Source organism: Oryx dammah, unplaced genomic scaffold (assembly GCF_014754425.2).
Source record: "Oryx dammah isolate SB20612 unplaced genomic scaffold, SCBI_Odam_1.1 HiC_scaffold_21, whole genome shotgun sequence".
Lineage (NCBI taxonomy): Eukaryota > Metazoa > Chordata > Mammalia > Artiodactyla > Bovidae > Oryx > Oryx dammah.
Genome location: NW_024070205.1, coordinates 22,895,315 through 22,915,458, shown reverse-complemented (window position 1 = coordinate 22,915,458; position 20,144 = coordinate 22,895,315). Strand labels below are relative to the sequence as shown.

The 20,144-nt window shown below is 45.4% G+C and overlaps 1 protein-coding gene across 1 annotated transcript in view; it reads right to left on the bottom strand.

Moving 5' to 3' along the window:
• The window catches only part of ASTN1 (astrotactin 1), a 359,002-nt gene that overhangs the window by 1,381 nt on the left and 337,477 nt on the right, over window positions 1-20,144 (bottom strand). The window contains exons 22-23 of the mRNA XM_040263917.1: window positions 10,394-10,577; window positions 1-3,345 (exon numbers count right to left, since the gene is read on the bottom strand). The exon at window positions 1-3,345 is cut by the window's left edge and continues 1,381 nt beyond it. Of these exons, the coding sequence (XP_040119851.1) occupies window positions 3,108-3,345; window positions 10,394-10,577 (422 nt within the window). The 3' untranslated portion in view covers window positions 1-3,107. The remainder of the gene's footprint in view (window positions 3,346-10,393; window positions 10,578-20,144) is intronic.

Genomic DNA, 20,144 nt, shown 5'->3' with positions numbered 1-20,144 from the left:
CTCTGTTGAGAGTGTGTGCAGTGTGTGTGCACCGTGTAGAGTGTGTACAATGTGTATGTAGTGTGTGTGTGTGTGTGTAAATGCTCTGTTGAGTGTGCAGTGTGCGTGTACCATGTGGAGTGTGTACATGTGTGTGCAGTGTGTGTATATACTGTGTGTAGTGTGTGCATGTGTGTTGTGTAGATATATATACTGTGCCGTGTGTGTGTGTGTGTGTGTGTGTGTGTGTGTGTGCAGGGCACAGGCGACACTGAAGGAGGAAGAGGCTGGCAGAGGCAGAGGAAGGGGGTGAGGAGGGCCATAGGCAGGAGAAGCAGAAAGGATAAGGAGGGACCTTGTCGGGGAGACGGGAAGACGGAGGGGAGTGTGAGCCTGCTTCATTTCAGTGACACACAAGCAGGGGCAGGAACAAGGAATGGTGGTCCTGACGCCACTGCCTGGCCCTGCCCCGGCCCAAGATAGCAGCAGCCCGGACGGCCTCTTGTTGGCTGTGTGGAACCCCTGTGTTTTCTGCACAGACTTGAATAAAGGGCCAAGACACGGCAGCAGGGGCAAACCCAGGCCTTCCCAGGCCCCACCCCAGTGGCTGGGGTCCCCCCTCTGCTGCCTGTACCCCTTCCTGTCTGGTCAAGGTGAGACACTGACCCTTGAGGCATTTCACTTGAGGGGTGTCTCAGGGTTTTCTGCCAACCCTTGCTCTGGAGGTGCATTCCAGAGCTTGATATAAAACCTTTCCATCTTTCTGTGGAAAGAGAGGGGCGTGAGGTCACAGGCTTGCTCCCAGGCACCAGCGAGGAAGACTTGTGACCCACCCTGAGGTCCCAAAGGGCACCCAGCTGCAGGGTGAGGGCGCCGTGTCCCCTCCCACCGCACCACACTGTGGGCACGTCTGTGCCAAGGAAGCAGGGGCCAAGGAGCGTGGGGCCCGGGCAATACTGAAGGCAGAGCTGAGGAGGGTGAGGGCTTACAATCCTGTGCTCTGGAGTCCAGAGCCTGAATTCATATGGTACCTCAGGCAGGTAAGAAAGAGTAGCTGTGAGAATCTGTTGTCAGTAAAGTGCTTAGAGCGGTGTCTGGCACACAGTAAGCACTCAATAAACGAGCTCTGTCATTCTAACCGGGCTTTCCAGGTGGTTCTAGACCCACCTGCCAATGCAGGAGACATAAGAGACACCAATTCCATCCCTGGGTCGGGACGATCCCTTGGAGGAGGGCATCACAACCCACTCCAGTATTCTTGCCTGGAAATCCCATGGACAGAGGAGGCTGGCAGGCTACAGTCCATGGGATCACAAACAGTCAGACACGACTGAAGCAACTTAGCATGCATGTCATTCTAACCATTTAGAAAAACATCAGTAGGGTTCAACAATGGGCTTAAGGATTCTTGTCTCCTTCCTGACCATTCCCCTGTGTTTCTAAGTGCAGAGTTCTGGTCAAAGGCAGGGTGGCTGAAAGTGTGTGTTCAGGCCTCTAAGGTGTGCTGGGGGGGACAGTTAAGGCCGTTGCTGGCCCACAGGACCCTGCAGAGCACTTTCTGAGGGCCTATGTTTCCCTCTGGTTGGGCACCCATTCATGCCAGTGCTAATGCTCAGGGAACCGGGCAGAAACAATGACCCGATCTTTACCTGCAGTCAGGGGAGCTCACCTACACAGGCACTGCTCATGCTTCTGCAACTAGAGGGGGGTGAAAATGGTGGACTTCTCATCCAGAGAAATGACTGGCAAAACTAGCAACATAATTAAGGAAATCTGGCAAAGGGGGTATGGGGGAGTGGATGAAAGGGTTTTTTGAGGGGTAATAACTTCAGTTCATTACAACACTGCCATGGAGGTCTTGAGCCCACCTGACCAAAGCAAGCATCAGCCAGGACTGATCTGTGCAGGATAAAGGCTGTGGACACCACAGATTCCAGGTGTATGATGTGTACTGCTGGTCTGGAGAAGTTCACCCTGGAGGTCCTGGAATTTTTAAAAGAAGAACTATACTTTTTTTTTTTCCAGAATGTGGACTGTTAACTAGACTCCCAGGTAGACTGCTCCACAGGCACATTATGTTGCCTCTTAAAGATCATATTGTTTTGAGGAGGAGAGGGCAGAGTTCTTCTGGAAGGAGATTTAATTCCAGTTCTGTCTTAAAAGGTTGTTATTGTTCAGTATTATTCAGCTCAGTCGTACCTGACTCCTTGCGACCCCATGGACTGCAGCACACCAGGCTTCCCTGTCCTTTACCATCTCCTGGAGTCTGCTCAAACTCATGTCCATTGAGTCGGTGATGCCATCCAACCATCTCATCCTCTGTTGTCTCCCTCTCCTCCTGCCTTCAATCTTTCCTACCACCAGGGTCTTTTCCCATGAGCTGGCTCTTTGCATCAGGTGGCCAAAGTATTGGAGCTTCAGCTTCAGCATCAGTCCTTCCAATGAATATTCAGGATTGATTTCCTTTAGGATTGACTGGTTTGATCTCCTTAAAATAAGAGAGGACTCAAAAATCCAGGAGGCCCATGGGAGCCCATAGTGGAGGCTGAGCTCACCTCTGAGGTGTGAAGAGAGCAATTGGAAGGCCTGGGGAGAAAATCACAAGACCCACAGATCAGCCACCTTCCCAGCTTTCTTGTCGTTCTCTGTGAGCAGAGCTTAGGTTCCCAGCATGAGAGCTTCCAGAGGACACATGAGAGTAGGGCCTGAGGCTGTTCTAACAACTTTCTGGCCTCTTCTCTGTCCCTAGTTGCATGGGACTTAGGAACTCAGCACAGCTGCACCAACCAAGTGGCCTTTTCAAGAGAAGCATGGCAGAACTCGAGCATTCTGATGAACCTCTTGGACAAAAAATGAACAAAACAAACTAACTGCAAAACAAGCCCCAAAGTAACCCCCTAAAGAGAAATTTTTGAAGCCCTGGCTAGCAGGCTTACTGACCACGCAGATGGAGAATATGATACCAAAGAAGTTCCGCAGGGATCAAGGGTCACCTTCTCCCCAGTTTAGCTGTTGTTTGTGGAGGTTTGAAAGTTCCATTAAAAAATATTAAAAATCCGCACGCCAACCCAGACATTCCCCTCCTCTCTCCTGCTTCCTTTCGGCAGCCACTCTCTGGCATCATGGCACTAGATGTCTTTGCTGTCCCCGTAATCATTGTAGGGGATACTCAGGGTCTGCTCCTCGCAGGTCTTCCTAAGGTCCCGGCTGAGCTCTGACCAGTCAAGTCCATAGGGCTTGATCTCGCTGTAGCGGCAGCCCAGGTACTTGAGGGAGCTGCGTCTCAAGCCTATCTTGGGTTCCTGGAGGAGTCCATTGCACCAACCGCTGAGATCTCCAAGCTGAGAAAGGATGAGGCCAGCTTTCCTATGGAGCAAGCACAGAGGATGCTTAAGTTAGAAAGGCGAGAAGGCAGGAAGGACAAATAGTGTGAGACTGTAAGCTTCAACAGGCAGAGCCCAGGCTGTTTTGCTTACTGTGCCATGTTTAGCGCTTAGAAACGGGGGCGGGCGGGTGGGGGGAACTTCCATAAATGCTCGTCAAGAATGAGTGAATGTTCGCAGCAGCACCTTTTATGATAGCTAGGACATAGACACAACTTAAATGTCCATCAACAGATGAATGGATACAGAAATTGTGGTACTTATACACAAAGGAATATTACTCGGCTATAAAAAAAGAATGCATTCCAGTCGGTCCTAATGAGGTGGATGAACCTAAACTCTATGATACAGAGAGAAGCAAGTTAGAAAAAGAAAGACAAATATTGTATATCAATGCATGCTTACTAATGGAATCTAGAAAGATGATACTGATGAACCTATCTGCAAGGCAGCAATGGAGACACAGACCTAGAAAACACATTTATGGACATGGGAGTTGGGGTAGAAGGAGAGGGTGGAGCGAATGAGAGAGTGGCATGGAAACATATACATTGCCATATGGAAAATAGACAGCAACTGGGAATTGGCTGTGTGACACAGGGAACTCAACCCAGCACTCTGTGAAATGATGCCCTAGAGGGGTGGGATGGGGTGGGAAATAGGAGGCGGGGTTCAGGAGGGAGGGGGCATATGTGGCTGACTCATGTTGATGTATGGCAGACGCCAACACGATATTGTAAAACAGTTATCCTCCAATAAAAAAACAAGATTAAGGAAAACATGAATGAGTGAAATAATTAATTAATAAGGCTGGGTGAGCAAAGTAGGGCACGGAGATGAAACAAAGAAACAAAACGCAATGAGGACAAATAAGAAAAAAATGACTAATACTTTAGAAATTTATGCCCTCTTAAAATCATAGAGTTGTCAGTTTCAAAAGACAAGTCAGATCAATTTACTTTAAAGCCAGTAATTTATCATCATTAAATGACAAACATAATATGTTTGACTGGATATTTCCCTTTTCAAGGCTATTTCTGAACTGAGTAGAAGCAGCCAATATATTGCACTCGGGGGATATCAAGTGTAACTAATTATGCCTGTCTGAAGGTAATTATAGTGTGATAAGGGCGCCAACAATAAAGTCCTCAGTGCATACTGACACAGGGCCATTCTTTGGGAAAATGCAGACTCTCAGTAGCACACATCACCTAATTAATCCCCAGGTGAGCTCCTGCTCTGTTTTGTAATCCCCCTCCAAAGTCAGGAGGCCCCCATCCAAAGACCAGGAAGAAACAGAGGGCACAAGATAGCACCTGAGCTGTTGCAGACCCCCAAGAAAACCAGAACCAGAGAACCAGCCAGAGGAGGGCAAGGTCTTCCCAAGTCCACACACACTAGAAAGGAGTGATCCCACAGGGCTAAAAACAGGGTGTGGGACCCTGCATGTAGCCTGGGGAAGCTGGCTGTCACCACGATCTTGCTAATCGGTATATAGCTTCTCCCTGGCCTCCACTTCTGATGTTAGAGACAGGACCCCCTGATTACCAGTCTTCAGCCCACAGTGGCTTTGACTCTGAACACTTGGGAATGAGTGAAGGAATGGGGTCCCCCTCATTTAGCTCTGTTCTTTCCCTTCTTCCAAAAACCACAGGTGACCAGAGACCCACGAAGGAATAGTCTCTTATTCCAACAAGCCCATTCAAAGCTGTGAAATCTGTCTGGAAAGCTCAGGGAGCAGGACCCCTTGCGGTATTTACATGAGAGGAATCATCTCTTTTCTAATTCAGTCCACAACTCTTTCCAGAAACTGGAAGTTTACACAAATGAGCTCTCAAGAACAAGAAGCACGTTCATTTCAAGCCTCTTCTTCCGTCCTGGCTCCGAGCACCACAGGGGTGAGCTCACCGCATTCCTAGGAGGGCAAGTGAGGGATGGCGGGGGATGATGTTGGAGGCAAGGTATTGAGCTGCAGCAGCAAAGTCAAGGGGCCATTGGAATGTGAGGTCATCGGGGGCCAGTTGCGTTTTCTCCCACTTCAATGGTGGGTCAGAGAAAATCAAACAAACACTCTGCCCACTAAGTCACATCTTATTCAGATTGTCTCTCCTCTGCCCACCAGCCTCTGCCGTTTGGCTAAGCAGCCTTTCCAAAAGCCGTCAGCAACAGGGTCTTTGGTGGCCTTCCTCTTAATCTGTCCTGCTGCATGTCATTAGCTGCTGACACATTCTTGGGAGGTGGATGAAGGGCGAGGGAAGGAAGAGCGAAGGGCAGCCTCTGCATCTGCATCATCTTGAAAAGATGGATAAAGGAACACATCCTAGCCATCCTCTCAAACAAATGGATTCAATTAGCCCATGGAGTTTTGTGGCAATTATTAGCGCTCACTTAAAAACAGAAAATATTTAATTTGGGTCTCCCCTTGACTATCTCAGAGCCTGCAGCTTTCTTCTTTCTTAAGAGTGAGGCAACCAATGCTGTCCTCAACATAGTTCAACTCTCAACTCAATCTGGAGGCCTCCATGAATTTGGATGCAACTGGATTGAACTGAACCAATCCTTTCTCCTTGCTTGCAGGATGCATGTACCCACCAACCCTTTTCTATTCATTCTCACAGCTAACTCCAAAGTGAGTTGATGCATCTCAAGGCAAGAGACTTGTTTCTTGTGGTTCTCCCTCGGATCCATGACACTGAAAAATAAAGCTTTATTTTCCATGAAATAATGAAACTACAATTTCCCCCTAATATATAGCCTTGAAAACCCAATATTACACATGAGAGAATCTTCTGGGAAGAGAGTTTTGAGAAGAGTGTCAAGTCAGCAGCAGGCCTTACTTTACAGTGAGATCCACGTTTTTTTCCCCTGCTCACTTTCATTAACCAATTTTCCTTCTGACTCTTGAGTTACAAGAGAGAAGTTTTAAAAGCGATCCATCCTGCCTTCCATGGAGATGATGCATGCAGGGTTAGTGCTATTCAAATTGTGACATTTACGTTTCCTGACAAAGAACTGCATATATGCACACTCCATAAATGTCAGAGGGAAGGAAGCAGGGAGCAGGAAAGCAGCGAGCACAGAGGGAAAGGGGACAGAGCTGGAGAGAAGGGATGATACTCATTATGAGTAATAATGAGGGCAGGAGTAAGGGTAAGGTATGGAACAAGGCAGATATTTCTTAATATGTATCTGCTTTCTAACCCAGGGTTTGCTTTTTACCAAAACTGAGACAAAACAAGTTAAAAGGCCCTTATATAGTTCTCTCTGCCTCCCATCCATAGCCATGACATCTGTTTGCCCAAGGACTATCAACTTTCATAAATTTCAGGAAATAATTTATGGAATGCCAAAAGATTCTTCCTGATCTTACACATAAAATCATTTTATTTTAGGAAGATAATCCTAAATTCTCTCCTTTCTTCAAAAGTAAGAGAATATGTGGTGGAGGACAGATGTCCTACATGAGGGTCTCCTAAGAGAGTTTACAATTTCAGGTCACAAGCGGCACCCTGAGGCCGAGTCACCCTTCCATCTGATGAGAGGTCAGATGGTTGGGATGACCTCTGGGTGATATCTTTGTTCATCTCTTTGGCAGAGGAGCAAGAATTCTGAGTGCCAGAGGATACTACTATGTTGATTTTCTTCATTTATTTTCTCCTCTTTTTCTTTTTCTTCCTTCCTCTCTCCCCTCCTTCTTTCCCTCCTTGCCTTATTTTTGTTTGTTTATGAACTCCCACATAGTTTGGGAACATATAAGTACCAACACTCTACACGAAAAGCCTCTTTGTGTGTCTATCTGAAAATTCCACTATTGCCAGGGAAATCTTCTCTTCTCAGAGCAGCAGTACACAGCCATGATGAATGGAACGGATGAAAGGGGATTCTCTACACATTCCTCCCATTCCTCTCTTTCCAAGAACTTTATCTGTGTTGTTGTTTTTGTTCAATCGCTAAATTCTGTCTAACTCTTTGCGACCCCATGGACTGCAGCATGCCAGGCTTCCCTGTCCATCACTATTTCCCAGAGTTTGCTCAAATTAATGTCCATTGAGTTAGTGATGCCATCCAACCATCTCATCCTCTGTCACCCTCTTCTCCTGACCTCAATCCCAGCATCAAGGTCTTTTCCAATAAGTCGGCATCAGGTAGCCAAAATATTGGAGCTTCAGCATCAGCCCTTCAATAAATATCCAGGGTTGATTTCCTTTAGGATTGACTGGTCTGATCTCCTTGCTGTCCAAGGGTCTCTCAAGAATCTTCTCCAGCACCACAGTTCAGAAGCATTAATTCTTCAGCACTCAGTCTTCATCACAGTTTAACTCTCACATCCATACATGACTATGGTCCAACTCTCACATACATACATGACTACTGGAAAAACCATAGCTTTGACTATATGGACCTTTGCTAGCCAAGTGGTATCTCTGCTTTTCAATATGCCATCTAGGTTTGTCATAGCTTTCCTTTCAAGGAGCAGGCATCTTTTAATTTAGTGGCTGCAGTCATCATCCACAGTGATTTTGGAGCCCAAGAAAATAAAATTTGTCACTGTTTCCACAATCTCCATCCATTTGCATGAAATGATGGGACTGGATGTCATGATCTTAGTTTTTTGAATGTTGAGTTTTAAGCTGGCTTTTCACTCTCCTCTTTCATCCTCATCAAGAGGCTCTTTAGATCCTCTTTGCTTTTTGCTATTAGAGTGGTACCATCTATATATCTAAGGTTGTTGATATTTCTTCCAGAAATCTTGGTTCCAGCTTATAAGTCATTCAGCTTGGCATTTCACATGATGTACTCTGCATAGAAGTTAAATAAGCAAGGTGACAATATACAGCCTTGATGTAAGCTTTCCCAATTAGGAACCAGTTCGTTGTTCCAAGTCCGGTTCTAACAGTTGCTTCTGTGTAAAGGTTTCACAGGAGACAAGTAAGGTGCTCTGGCATTCACATTTCTTTAAGAATTTTCCAGTTTGTTGTGATCCACACAGTCAAAGGCTTTAGCATAGTCAATGAAGCAGAAGTAAAGATGCTTTCCTGGAATTCCTTTGTGTTTTCTATGATCCAACAGATGTTGGCAATTTGATCTCTGGTTCCCCTGCTTTTTAAAATCCAGCTTGTACATCTGGAAGTTCTGAGTTCACGTGCTATTGAAGCCTCACTTGGAGAATTTTGAGAATTACCTTCCTAGCATGTGAGATGAGTACGATTGTGCAGTAGTTTGAACATTCTCTGGCATTGCCTTTCTTTGGGATTGGAATGAAAACTGAACTTTACCAGTCCTGTGGCCACTGTTGAGCCTCCAAATTTGCTGACATACTGAGTGCAGCACTTTAATAGTATTACCTTTCAGCATTTTAAATAACTTAGCTGGGATTCCATCACCTCCACTAGCTTTGTTCATAGTAATGCTTCCTAAGGCCCACTTGACTTCACACTCCAGGATGTTGGGCTCTAGGTGAGTGACCACACTATCTTGGTTATCCAAGACCTTTTTTTTTTTAATAGTTCTTCTGTGTATTCTTGCCAGCTCTTCTTAATCTCTTTTGCTTCTGTTAGGTCCTTTCTGTTTCTATCCTATATTGTGCCCATCCTGTATGAAAAGTTCCTTTGGTATTTCCAATTTTCTTGAAGAGATCTCTAGATTTTCCCTTTCTATTTTATTCCTCCATTTCTTTGCACTGTTCACATAAGAAGGCTTTCTTATCTCCACTTGCTATTCTCTGGAACTCTGCATTCAGTGAGTATATCTTTCCCTTTCTCCTTTCCCTTCTCTTCTTTTCTCAGCTATCTGTAAGGCCTCCTCAGACATCACTTTGCCTTGCATTTCTTTTTCTTTGAGATGGGTTTGGTCACCGCCTCCTATACAATGTTGTGAACCTCCATCCATAGTTCTTCAGGCACTCTGTCTACCAGATCTAATCCCTTGAATCTATGTGTCACCTCTACTGTAAAATCACAAAGGATCTGACTTAGGTCATGCCTGAATGGCCTAGTGGTTTTCTCTATTTTTTTCAATTTATGCCTGAATTTTGCAATAAGGAGCTGATGATCTGAGCTACAGTCATCTCCAGGTCTTGTTTTGCTGACTGTATAGAGCTTCTCCATCTCTGGCTGCAAAGAATATAATCAATCTGATTTGGTATATATAACCTATCTCTGAGTTATGTAACCTAAAAGCAGAGGCATTGAGGAAGTTGTAGCCTTGGGGCCATGGTAAGTTGACAAACACTACATTATCCTAACTTTGGCCAAGTTAGATGCCAAGGTGGGTCACTGGCTATCCCTACTCTGCCTTTCAAGAGAACACAGAATTTAGCTCAAAATATATCTGTATGGACTACCCTGGTGGTCCAGTGGTTAAGAATCCGCCTGCCAATGCAGGGGGCACCGGCTGGATCCCTGGTCCAGGAAGATCCCACGTGTCACGGGGCATCTAAGTCCTTGTTCCGCAACTACTGAAGCGCATGCGCCTAGAGCGGTCCTCCGCCACAAAAGAAGCCACCGCGATGAGAAGCTCGCACACAGAAAGAATAGTCCCTGCTCTCTGCAACGTGAGAAAGCCCTCTCAAAGCAACGAAGATCCAGGGCAGCCAAAAATAACAATTAACTGATCAATTAATTAAAAAAATAAATCTGTATATGCATATAATACATGCAAAGTTCATATACAATATTTTTTTTGATAACCCCTTCAATAAAATTTCTAATTTTCTTTCAAAAGACTAAGCTTTTGGCTCCTACAGTTTAGCCTTTGGAATGCTGCATCAGCATGATAAGGGGTAAAACAGCTCAAGGGCAAAGGTTTTTTTCAGAGTTCAGGAAATGCATTCATGACTTGACTCCTTAATATAGCTTATCCATAACGAATCTGTATGAACTGAGCTGCCTAAAAGCACAGGACCTACTTCTCCAGGCACCTAAGCTCATCCAGGATATCTGCAAATTCATGAAGGCAGTATTATAGTGGAAGAGGCACAAAGACTCCAAGAGCTGAGGTCTATAAAAGAGACGATGAAGTTTATTGATTACCTGGGGCCCAATTCATCCTCACACCGCCAGGTGAATTCTCCAAAACTCTCATAGTGCTGGTTATAGTGGTAGAGGACTCGATGGAGAGTGGGGGAGCCCAGATCCAGAAGCGTGTTGTAGGCCGTCTGCTGCTCCTTCCCACTGGTATAGCCATTGAAGAGATTGTAGATCTTGTCTGCTATTTCTGACAATGGGAGAAAAGGCACATAAATAAGATTTTATATATGTGTGTGTGTGTGTGTGTGTGCACGTGCACGTTAAGTTGCTTCAGTTGTGTCTGACTCTTTGTGACCCTATGTACTGTAGCCCGCCAGGCTCCTCTGTCCACAGGGCTTCTCCAGGCAAGAAAACTGGAGTGGGTTGCCATACCCTTCTCCAGGGGGGTCTTCCTGAATGAGGGACTGAACCAGTGTCTCTTATGTCTCCTGCATGGCCAGATGAGTTCTTTACCATTAGCACCACCTAGGAAGCCCATATATATATATAAGTGATTTATATGTGTGTATATATATATATATATATGTATATGATTATAAATACAAGCATGTATGTGTATATATGCATATAAATGTGTATTTGTGTATGTGTGTATGTGTGTGTGTATGATACTTAAAGAACACTGAACCTAAAGCCTGGAGAAAAGTGGTTTGAGTAATTTACTTTATTTCTGCCCCATCAAGTTTCAGTTTCCTCTTCAATAAAATGAAAGGCTTCAAACAGAATCACTCTAAGGTCAACTGCAGTGATAATTTTCTTCACCCATGTTTCCTAAAAATACAGAGCCGGAGGCAAAACCTCATAGATTGATATTTTATTGGCAAATGCAGTCCTAGGGAAGCAGAAGGGAGGATAGGGAGAAATGAAGCAAGAAAGGAGGCAGAGTAAAATATTAGAAATTGCTCTAAGGAACTGATGGTGGTTTTGCAGAGGATGTATGAAGCTACCTGGTTCCCACCAGTCCTTCCACAGGGAGAAAGGAAGAAGACTTTATATCACGCTCCCATCCAGGATCAGTCCATGGGACTTTCACGCTTGCCCCTGGGAGGCATTAACTCCCCTGCACCTCTAGGCCACATAGCTTTGGGTACAAATGGGATTCTGCAAAAGCAATGTGGAAGCCCTGAGCAGTGGGGAGCAGCGTGTGGCTCAGGGACGAAGTGAGGCACGGCCAGGGCATGCCTCCAGCAACATGAAGACCTGGAGTGGCTGCGGTGCCAAAGGGAACCTGACCCTGTGACCACAGGAATGCAGGTCCTTTGCTAGGGCCACCCAGACAGCTGGGAAGGCAAGCTTGCGGTGCTGGATCTGTGCTGACATATACATTGAATCCAGTGCGTTCTGCAGTTCCAAATGAGTGATCTTGTGGTTTAATTTATACCCCTTAGATTTCTGCCTCCAAGGTATGCATTGATAAGCCCAAAGTTGGTGATGTGGCAAAGTGGCAGTGAATTTGTGTAGCCTTGGCATTCTTTCTTGTGGAGCTCAAAGCACTTTATCATTAAATGTTTTCTCATTAAACCTGTCAGAAAGGACATTTGTTCACACTTCCTTCCTAAACAGCTGGGAACTTAGATCTGGAAAGCAATGCTTTGTCTTGGACCCAGAGTTAAATCTGGGGATGGAGAAACTAAGTTCTACAGGCTTCTGAGTCAGACTTTGCCTGCTTGACCCCATTGTCCAAAAAGCCCCGATTCCTTTTCAAATGAATTAAAGGCTGCTGGTAACAACAGAGCCATCATTGTAAGAGTTTCCTGGGTTGGAACGACTAAAATTTTTACCTCTGCCCAAACACTGCAATGATTTCATTTTTTATTCTATCCTGCTCATTGTCCAGGAGACAGATATTACTTCTTTAGTGTCCTGAGTGGCCAGAATAAGGCTAGACATTGTAATAGATTCAAAAATGTTAGCTCAATGGGTGAAATTCATGACTTTGGGAGTCATTTGAATCTGCTTTGGGGGAGGGTTTCTGGTGATGTATCTCCAAACCAGGTTACACCCTGGTTAGCAGTTAAACCCTTGTAACCAGCATCTTTAGCTACAATAAAAATAATTTTAGTCCAGAAATTCATTTGGATTTTCAGGACTTTAAAATTCTCAGGTTGTTAAAATAAGATCAAGAAATAAAGTGGACCGTGATTTAGACTATAACGATCTTTGGTATTTATTATATATTAATAGAATATAAAGAATATAATAAAATTATATAGATTTTAAAGAGCTCTGGTATTTGTTTGTTTACAGCCTATTTGACTGCCAAGAATGTTACACCTGTGAATTCTAATCCTCACACCAGCACAGCACAATGATTATGAATGTTCTTGTCCTGCAAATGAGGACAGTCACAAAGGCCAGGTAATCTGCCCAAGGTCGCATAGCTGGTGTGGGCTGGAGTCAGGGTTGAAAACATTATCTGTTTCCCATTGCTCTTTTGCATCAATGCTCAGGGGATGGTAGTGTTAAACCAATTTGACATGCAGGAGGCAGGGTCTTGGGGGATGTATTCTGGAGTGACTACTTCTGGCAGAGGACATTTCCCTGGCTGACCCATAGATGCTACGCAAGAAAGAGTCCAGTCAATATGCAGGGAGTCTGTCATTTCAGCAGTAGAGATGGAAAGAAGCAGAGGGACTGTCCTAAGCTGTGCTGTGTTCAATGGGAGACAAGGTGTGCACTTAGAGAAGAACGACCAATAGAGGAACATGCATGTGATCAGATCAGGGCCCGGACAGGGAGGTCTGGGGTTCCTTCTCCCACCCTTTTACTGATGTCAATCTGTTCTTATTTCTGGTGATGGGATGTAGCATCCCAGGCCCCGACCCTGGTGGTGACATTTTGCTGAGGAACAGTGATGACTGAGACGGTGTTTTCTGGCATAGTTGCTATTCTCCTAACCCAACAGTAATATCCAACTAGAGAAGGCCATTAGCATCAGCATTTGTGTCTGAGACCAGGTGAGATAGGCCCAGGTTCCGTGATAAATCTCCTAAAACCAAGGTAACCTAATGCCAGGGTGTGCTTAAAAGCCTCCATCAGTAAATGGGATGCTATATTCAGAAAGATCTACATGCTAGGCTTCTGGAGACTGAGTATTTCTGGCTCTTCCTAGCTCCACTGAGGGGATTTATGGATATTATTTCATTAGTTTTCATAGGAATTCACTAACTCAAAGAATGTTAAAGACTCTAAGGCATTTTTGGTTATCATTTACCCAGCTTTCAGCTTCCCAGAAGTCTTGAGCTATCCAAAGTACATATGGGTCTTTCCTCTCTTGACATGCAGGGCGTTCAAGAATAGTTAAAATGCCAGTGAAGAGATGGCAACGTGTCAATATATGCAGACTCATCACAAAAAGATAAAAAAAAGAGAGAGAGAGAGAAGGGAGTTAAGAACTCTTGAGCAGCAGAATAAATCAACAGGGTTGGGACTAAAGGCCTCAGTCCCAAAGGTATGGTTTGAGAACAGGCACCATGGCACCGAATGGAGCTGGGCTCCACTGGCTGTGTGACCTTGGACAAGTTACTTAACCTCTCTGGGTTTTAGTTTCCTTGTTTGTTCAGTGATGATCAATAACACATATCTTCCAAGAGTATTGAGGGGCTAAAAGTGATGATGAATGTAAAGCCTTTCTTCCGCATGATGTCTGGGAGGAGCAAGTACACATTTACTGACTCATTGATTCATTCTAAAACATCTTTAACTGAGTGTTTACCACATGCTTGACATTCTTCTATGTACGTGGGCTACATCAGGGAGAAACTTTGATGAAAGTTCTCATTTTATGATACAGTCTGGTGGTAGGACACATTCAGTGAAGCAACAGGCATAATATGTAAGTAAAATACGGTGTGTTAAAAAATAAAACAGGATGAGGAAGACTGGGATGCTTGATGGGGCATTGTAATTTTAAATATGAGGGAATCACTGGAAAGATGACAATCAAGCTGAGGCTTGGAGAAGGGGAGAGAATGAGCTGGGGACATCCGGGGCAGAGCAGGCCAGGGAGAGGAAACACTAGCACAGAAGCTCCCCAGCTATGGTGGGCAGCAGATCTGAAACATACGGATCACCCATGGTGTTTGGAAGTGAGGGAGGGAGAGAGCTGGACAATACTAGACATTATTTTTAAAAATCACTGTTACTGGTTTTCTACTGGATCATGTTTTTCCCAGTGCCATGAGACAGAGATTGTAACACAGGAGTCCAAGAGCGGGGCAGGGGGAAACAGTCTTATTTAAATGAAAAGGAGTGACTCCAAAGGCAGGAGGGAGCTTTCTTATCCCTCACCAGTGGTTGCTCTTTTTACTAAGAAGTAAGCATCCTGGGAAGCATCTATCCCTTCTGTAATGGCCTCCTTGGTGGCTGTGATGAAAGTCTCCTGAATGGAGGTCCTAAGTCATCAGTTTCATTATTTTGGTGGGGAACTACCTAAAACCCCAGTCTGTCCCCGCACTGATGGAACTGACGGTGGAATTCCACGTGAAAACTTGAGGACCATGGATCCCAACTGGCTTTTTATCTTTGTCTTTCTTGCGTGCTGTGTTTAGTCACTCAGTCATGTCTGACTCTTTGCGACCCCAGGGACTAGCCCACCAGGCTCCTCTGTCCATGGGGATTCTCCAGGCGAGAATATTGAAGTGAGTTGCCATGCCCTCCCCCAGGGGATCTTCCCAACCCAGGGCTCAAACCCAGGTCTTCTGCTTTGCATTCTTAGCACTGTCCAAACTGCAAAGTCCCTTCCCCCGCATCCTCCAAGTCTGTCTGTCCTCTCCCCCACCTTTGTCTCTCTATGCTGCCCTGTGCTTCCTTCACACCAGGGATTCTCAAACTTGAGAATTAAACTTGATTCACAGCCAGGAAGGCTTGTGAAAGCCCAGGTTTCTGAAGTTTCTGATCCAGTAGGTCTCAGATAGAACCTGAGTGTCTGCATTTCTAATGAGCTCCCAGATGATGCCGCTGTTGCTGGTATGGACCACTCTTTGACCACCACTGTTCTATACTAATTCATTCTCTCAAAACTTTCTTACTTCCTCTGGGACCAGCACTGTTACATGGCAACCAACTCTCCCTTTGCCCTTGACCTTGGCTCACTCTTCCTTCCCTCCATATCCCTATGATGGCTGAAACCTGAGAAGGCCCCTCCCCCAGATGTCTGTGTGTCTTCCTCCCTCACCTGCTTCCCAGCCCACTGTAGCTGAAATTCTACTCTCTGCAGCTCTTAAACCATTCCCCTGCTTGTATGTCTCCATATGTCACTATCTGACACAGTATTTATTTTCTCAATTTTTTTTTTTTGTTTTTTGCTTTGTCATCCTTGCTTAAATATAGTCTCCATGAGACAATGGATTTTTTTCCCCCCTAAAGCCTAAGTCAGATATTTAGGAAGGGCTTGAAATAAGCTGTTTTATTGATAAATACAGAAATCTGTTTACAGAATTCTTGAAAATAGATTCTGAGCCTTGTTCTTTTTGTTTCTTTAGTATCTAATACCAGGGTGTGTTATTAATGAATAAATGGCTGTGGAAGTAGCAATGAAGAAATGGATAGGATTTATGTTTGGCATCAGGAGAGGGGGATGGATGCTGGAGGAAAGATGGATCAGAACCAGCCTTTGCTTAGTGAAGAACTCCTATAAGGCTGCACCCCAAACCTAGAGACTAAGTTGATCTTATTACTTGAACATAGCCTTTCCTGCTAGGAGAAGGGTGGTTTTACTGGTAGAAACTTATTTGGTCAAAGGCTTTACAGTCATGAGGTGGTAAAATTCTTCATAGAAGAATTCCTAGTTTAGGAAAATGATCATATAAGAAATTGAGTCTGGCTTTCTGTTAGATAATTAGGAGCTGAGGTCATGCTCTGGGTCACTTAAAAAGTAACTCCCATTTGTTACTAGTTGTAAACTCCACTCAAGTGAGTTATATTTATGATCACCATCTGGGTTTGAAGAAGGCAAAGCATGTGGTTTTTTTTTTTTTTTTGATAACTGCTAGGCCAGTACTAATTTGCAAGGATGCCCTTAATTAGTCTAATTCATTAATCTCCACACCTGCCCTGTACAGGACTCCTTCCTGGCTGAAGGATAATGGGACCTGGGAACATTATTTCATTCTCTCAGCATTAAACTGCCTCTTGTGCTCCCAGCTGGGCTGCTGGGGTTTCAGAATGTCTTCTTTGCCAGGGAGCACAAATGATCAGAAGCATATTTTGATATGCTTTGGGTACTAGAATTAACATAAAGAAGCCCCACAGAGAAATAGTATAGTGGTCTCTCCCTGGCTGATTACTCTATCTTGTGTACGTGCTAAATTGCTTCAGTCGTGCCTAGGTCTTTGTGACCCCATGGATTATAGCCCACTAGGCTCCTCTGTCCATGGGATTCTCCAGGCAAGAATACTGGAGTGGGTTGCCATGCCCTCCTCCAGGGATCTTCCTGACCCAGGGATTGAACCTGTGTCTTTACTGTCTCCTGCATTGCAGGTGGGTTCTTGACTGCTGGTGCCACCTGGGAAGTCCTGCTCTTTATTCCAGAGTTGCTCTATCCATCTCTTCCTGCAGGTGGCATTGTGAGGCCTCTCGCCTACCTGCTTATCACCCACTGATGTCAGCCAGCCCACTGCCTATTCAGCAAGGAAGTCCAGGGTGCCTGCTGCTGCCAGCAAGGACTCCAAAACAGAAAGAAATGGGGCACCTTCTCACCACCTGTCCCTGGTCTGGCTTGGAGTAAGAAATCAACAGATGGTGAAGTAAGGGTGCCGTGGGTCCTCCCTAGTCTCTCATCTAAGGATGTTCCACCTCAGATTATGCTTTCATCATGGAGGGATTTCTCAAATGTTCAAAACTCATTCTGTCTACACCCTACAACCAGGCAGCATTCACTCCAGAGAGAAGCACATTAGTCTTATGCTTAAAGGTCTCCAGTCAGCCGTAACATCTCCACAGTCTAAGTTTTCTGGAACCAGTCAGTCAGCAAGCTGCTTTCTGAGTGTTAGGGGCACCACTGTGGGCAAAGAGAGACCAGAACTCTGCTCTCATGGAACTCACTGACTAATGAGGTAGACAGGCATTGAATAAGGCATTATAATAACAAACTGAGATAAGTGTTCTGAAGGAAAGAAACATGGTATCATGAGGGCATTGAGCAGTGGCCCTGGACCCCTGCTCGGAGCAGGGACGCTTGCTCAGAACTGTAGACTGAGAGGAGTTGATCAGTGGAAGGGGTGGGGCTGGAGCACACTTGAGGTCAAAAGCCCAACGTGGGCAGAGCCTCCGTGTTGGAAATGATGTGCTGAGGTACTGAGAGAGGCAGTGAGGGTTCAGAAAATACAGAGATTGATGGGGAGCAGGGGCAAGAAGAAGCTGGAGAAGTGGGCAAGGGCTCCTCTCTTTAGGTCCTAATATGCCTGATACATATTTTTATCTTCATCAGGAAAAGAATGGAAACCCATTAAAGGGTATAGGATGAGGCATTAAAATGATCAGATTTCTGTGTTGAAAATAACTATGCTTTTAGCATGCGATGCATGTTTAATGAGGTAGAAAATGAAAGTCCTTCCCTTTCAGAAGTTGTAAAGTGCTAAGCATCAGGGATCCTAATTAAGTAGATCTAGGGTTTCCCTCGAAGGCAGAAGAAGAAGAGGGCAACAAAAGATGAGAGGGTTGGATGGCATCACCAATTCAGTGGACATGAAACTTGGGCAAACTCTGAGAGATACTGAGGGACAGGGAGGCCTGGTGTGCTGCTGTCCATGGGGTTGCAAAGAGTCAGACACGATTTGGCGACTGAACAGCAACAGGCCTTCCCTGGTGATCCAGGGGTGAAGAATCCACCCTGCAACAGGAGACACAGGTTCGATCTCTAGTCCAGGACCATCCCACATGAGTCAGAGCAGCTAAGCCCACAACTGCTGAGCCCAAGCTTTAGAGCCTGGGAGCAGCAACTACCGAGCGCACGTGCTGCAACCACCGAAGCCTGCAAGCCCTAGAGTCTGCTCTGCAGCCAGAGATGCCTCCACAATGAGAAGCCCACACACCGCAGCTAACGAGCCGCTGCTGCTCGCTTCAACCAGAAGACCCAGCACAGCCAAATAAATAGACAGAATAAACATTTTCAAAAATAAATAAAGTAGGTTTAGGTCTCTCTCCCAGTGTGACTTTGCATCACCATGGCATCACCCCTTGAACATGGTGGGATTACGTCAACTCATAACCAACTTGAGGCAGCTGGAGTTGCCTTAACTCATGTGCCACAGTTAAGGTGATTTGAGGGGTACCACAGGCCAGCTTGGCAAGAAAACTTCTCTTATCAAAACCTGTGCAACCTAAACTTCTAACATCAGTCACCTTTTCTGTTAATATGTACATGCTATTGCTAACCCTTAAGGCAGAAAGGGAAGAGGAACTAAAAAGCCTCTTGATGCAAGTGAAAGAGGAGAGTGAAAAAGTTGGCGTAAAGCTCAACATTCAGAAAACTAAGTTCATGGCATCTGGTCCCATCACTTCATGGGAAATAGACGGGGAAACAGTGGAAACAGTGTCAGACTTTATTTTTGGGAGCTCCAAAATCACTGCAGATGGTGACTGCAGCCATGAAATTAAAAGACACTTACTCCTTGGAAGAAAAGTTATGACCAATCTAGATAGCATATTGAAAAGCAGAGACGTTACTTTGCCAACAAAGGTCCATCTAATCAAGGCTATGGTTTTTCCAGTGGTCATGTATGGAAGTGAAAGTTGGGCTGTGAAGAAAGCTGGGCACTGAAGAACTGATGCTTTTGAACTGTGGTGTTGGAGAAGACTCTTGAGAGTCCCTTGAACTGCAAGGAAATCCTACCAGTTCATTCTAAAGGAGATCAGTCCTGGGTGTTCTTTGGAAGGACTGATGCTAAAGCTGAAACTCCAGTATTTTGGCCACCTCATGCGAAGAGTTGACTCATTGGAAAAGACTCTGATCCTGGGAGGGATTGGGGGCAGGAGGAGAAGGGGACGACAGAGGATGAGATGGCTGGACGGCATCACCGACTCGATGGACATGAGTTTGGGTGAACTCTGGGAGTTGGTGATAGACAGGGAGGCCTGCTGCTGCTGCTGCTGCTGCTGCTGCTAAGTCACTTCAGTCATGTCCAACTCTGAGCGACCCCATAGACGGCAGCCCACCAGGTTCCCCCATCCCTGGGATTCTCCAGGCAAGAACACTGGAGTGGGTTGCCATTTCCTTCTCCACTGCATGAAAGTGAAAAGTGAAAGTGAAGTCACTCAGTCGTGTCTGACTCTTACCGACCCCATGGACTGCAGCCCACCAGGCTCTTCAGTCCATGGGATTTTCCAGGCAAGAGTACTGGAGTGGGGTGTCATTGCCTTCTCCGGGACAGGGAGGCCTGGCGTGCTGCAATTCATGGGGTCGCAAAGAGTTAGACATGATTGAACGACTGAACTGAACTGAACTGATTGCTCCATTAGCGATCCAAGTGCTAGTACATATTGGTAGTTGATCAGATCACTTTAACTAGTGCCAGGGCCTGCAGAAGGGGTGCCCAGCAGGGTGAAATCCTGGTTGTGGAGGGAATGTAATAAACCTTAGAGCAAGGGACGCTATCCAGACACCAGGAAGCTTCATGAGAAGCAGCAGTCAGAAATGCTCTATCTATATGATGGATGTTGACTGAAAACCAACTCTTCCTAACTGACAAGGGCTCATTCTGGTGCATTGAAAAAGGATAATTCTTTACCAAAGAACTGATCCATAACAATTCCA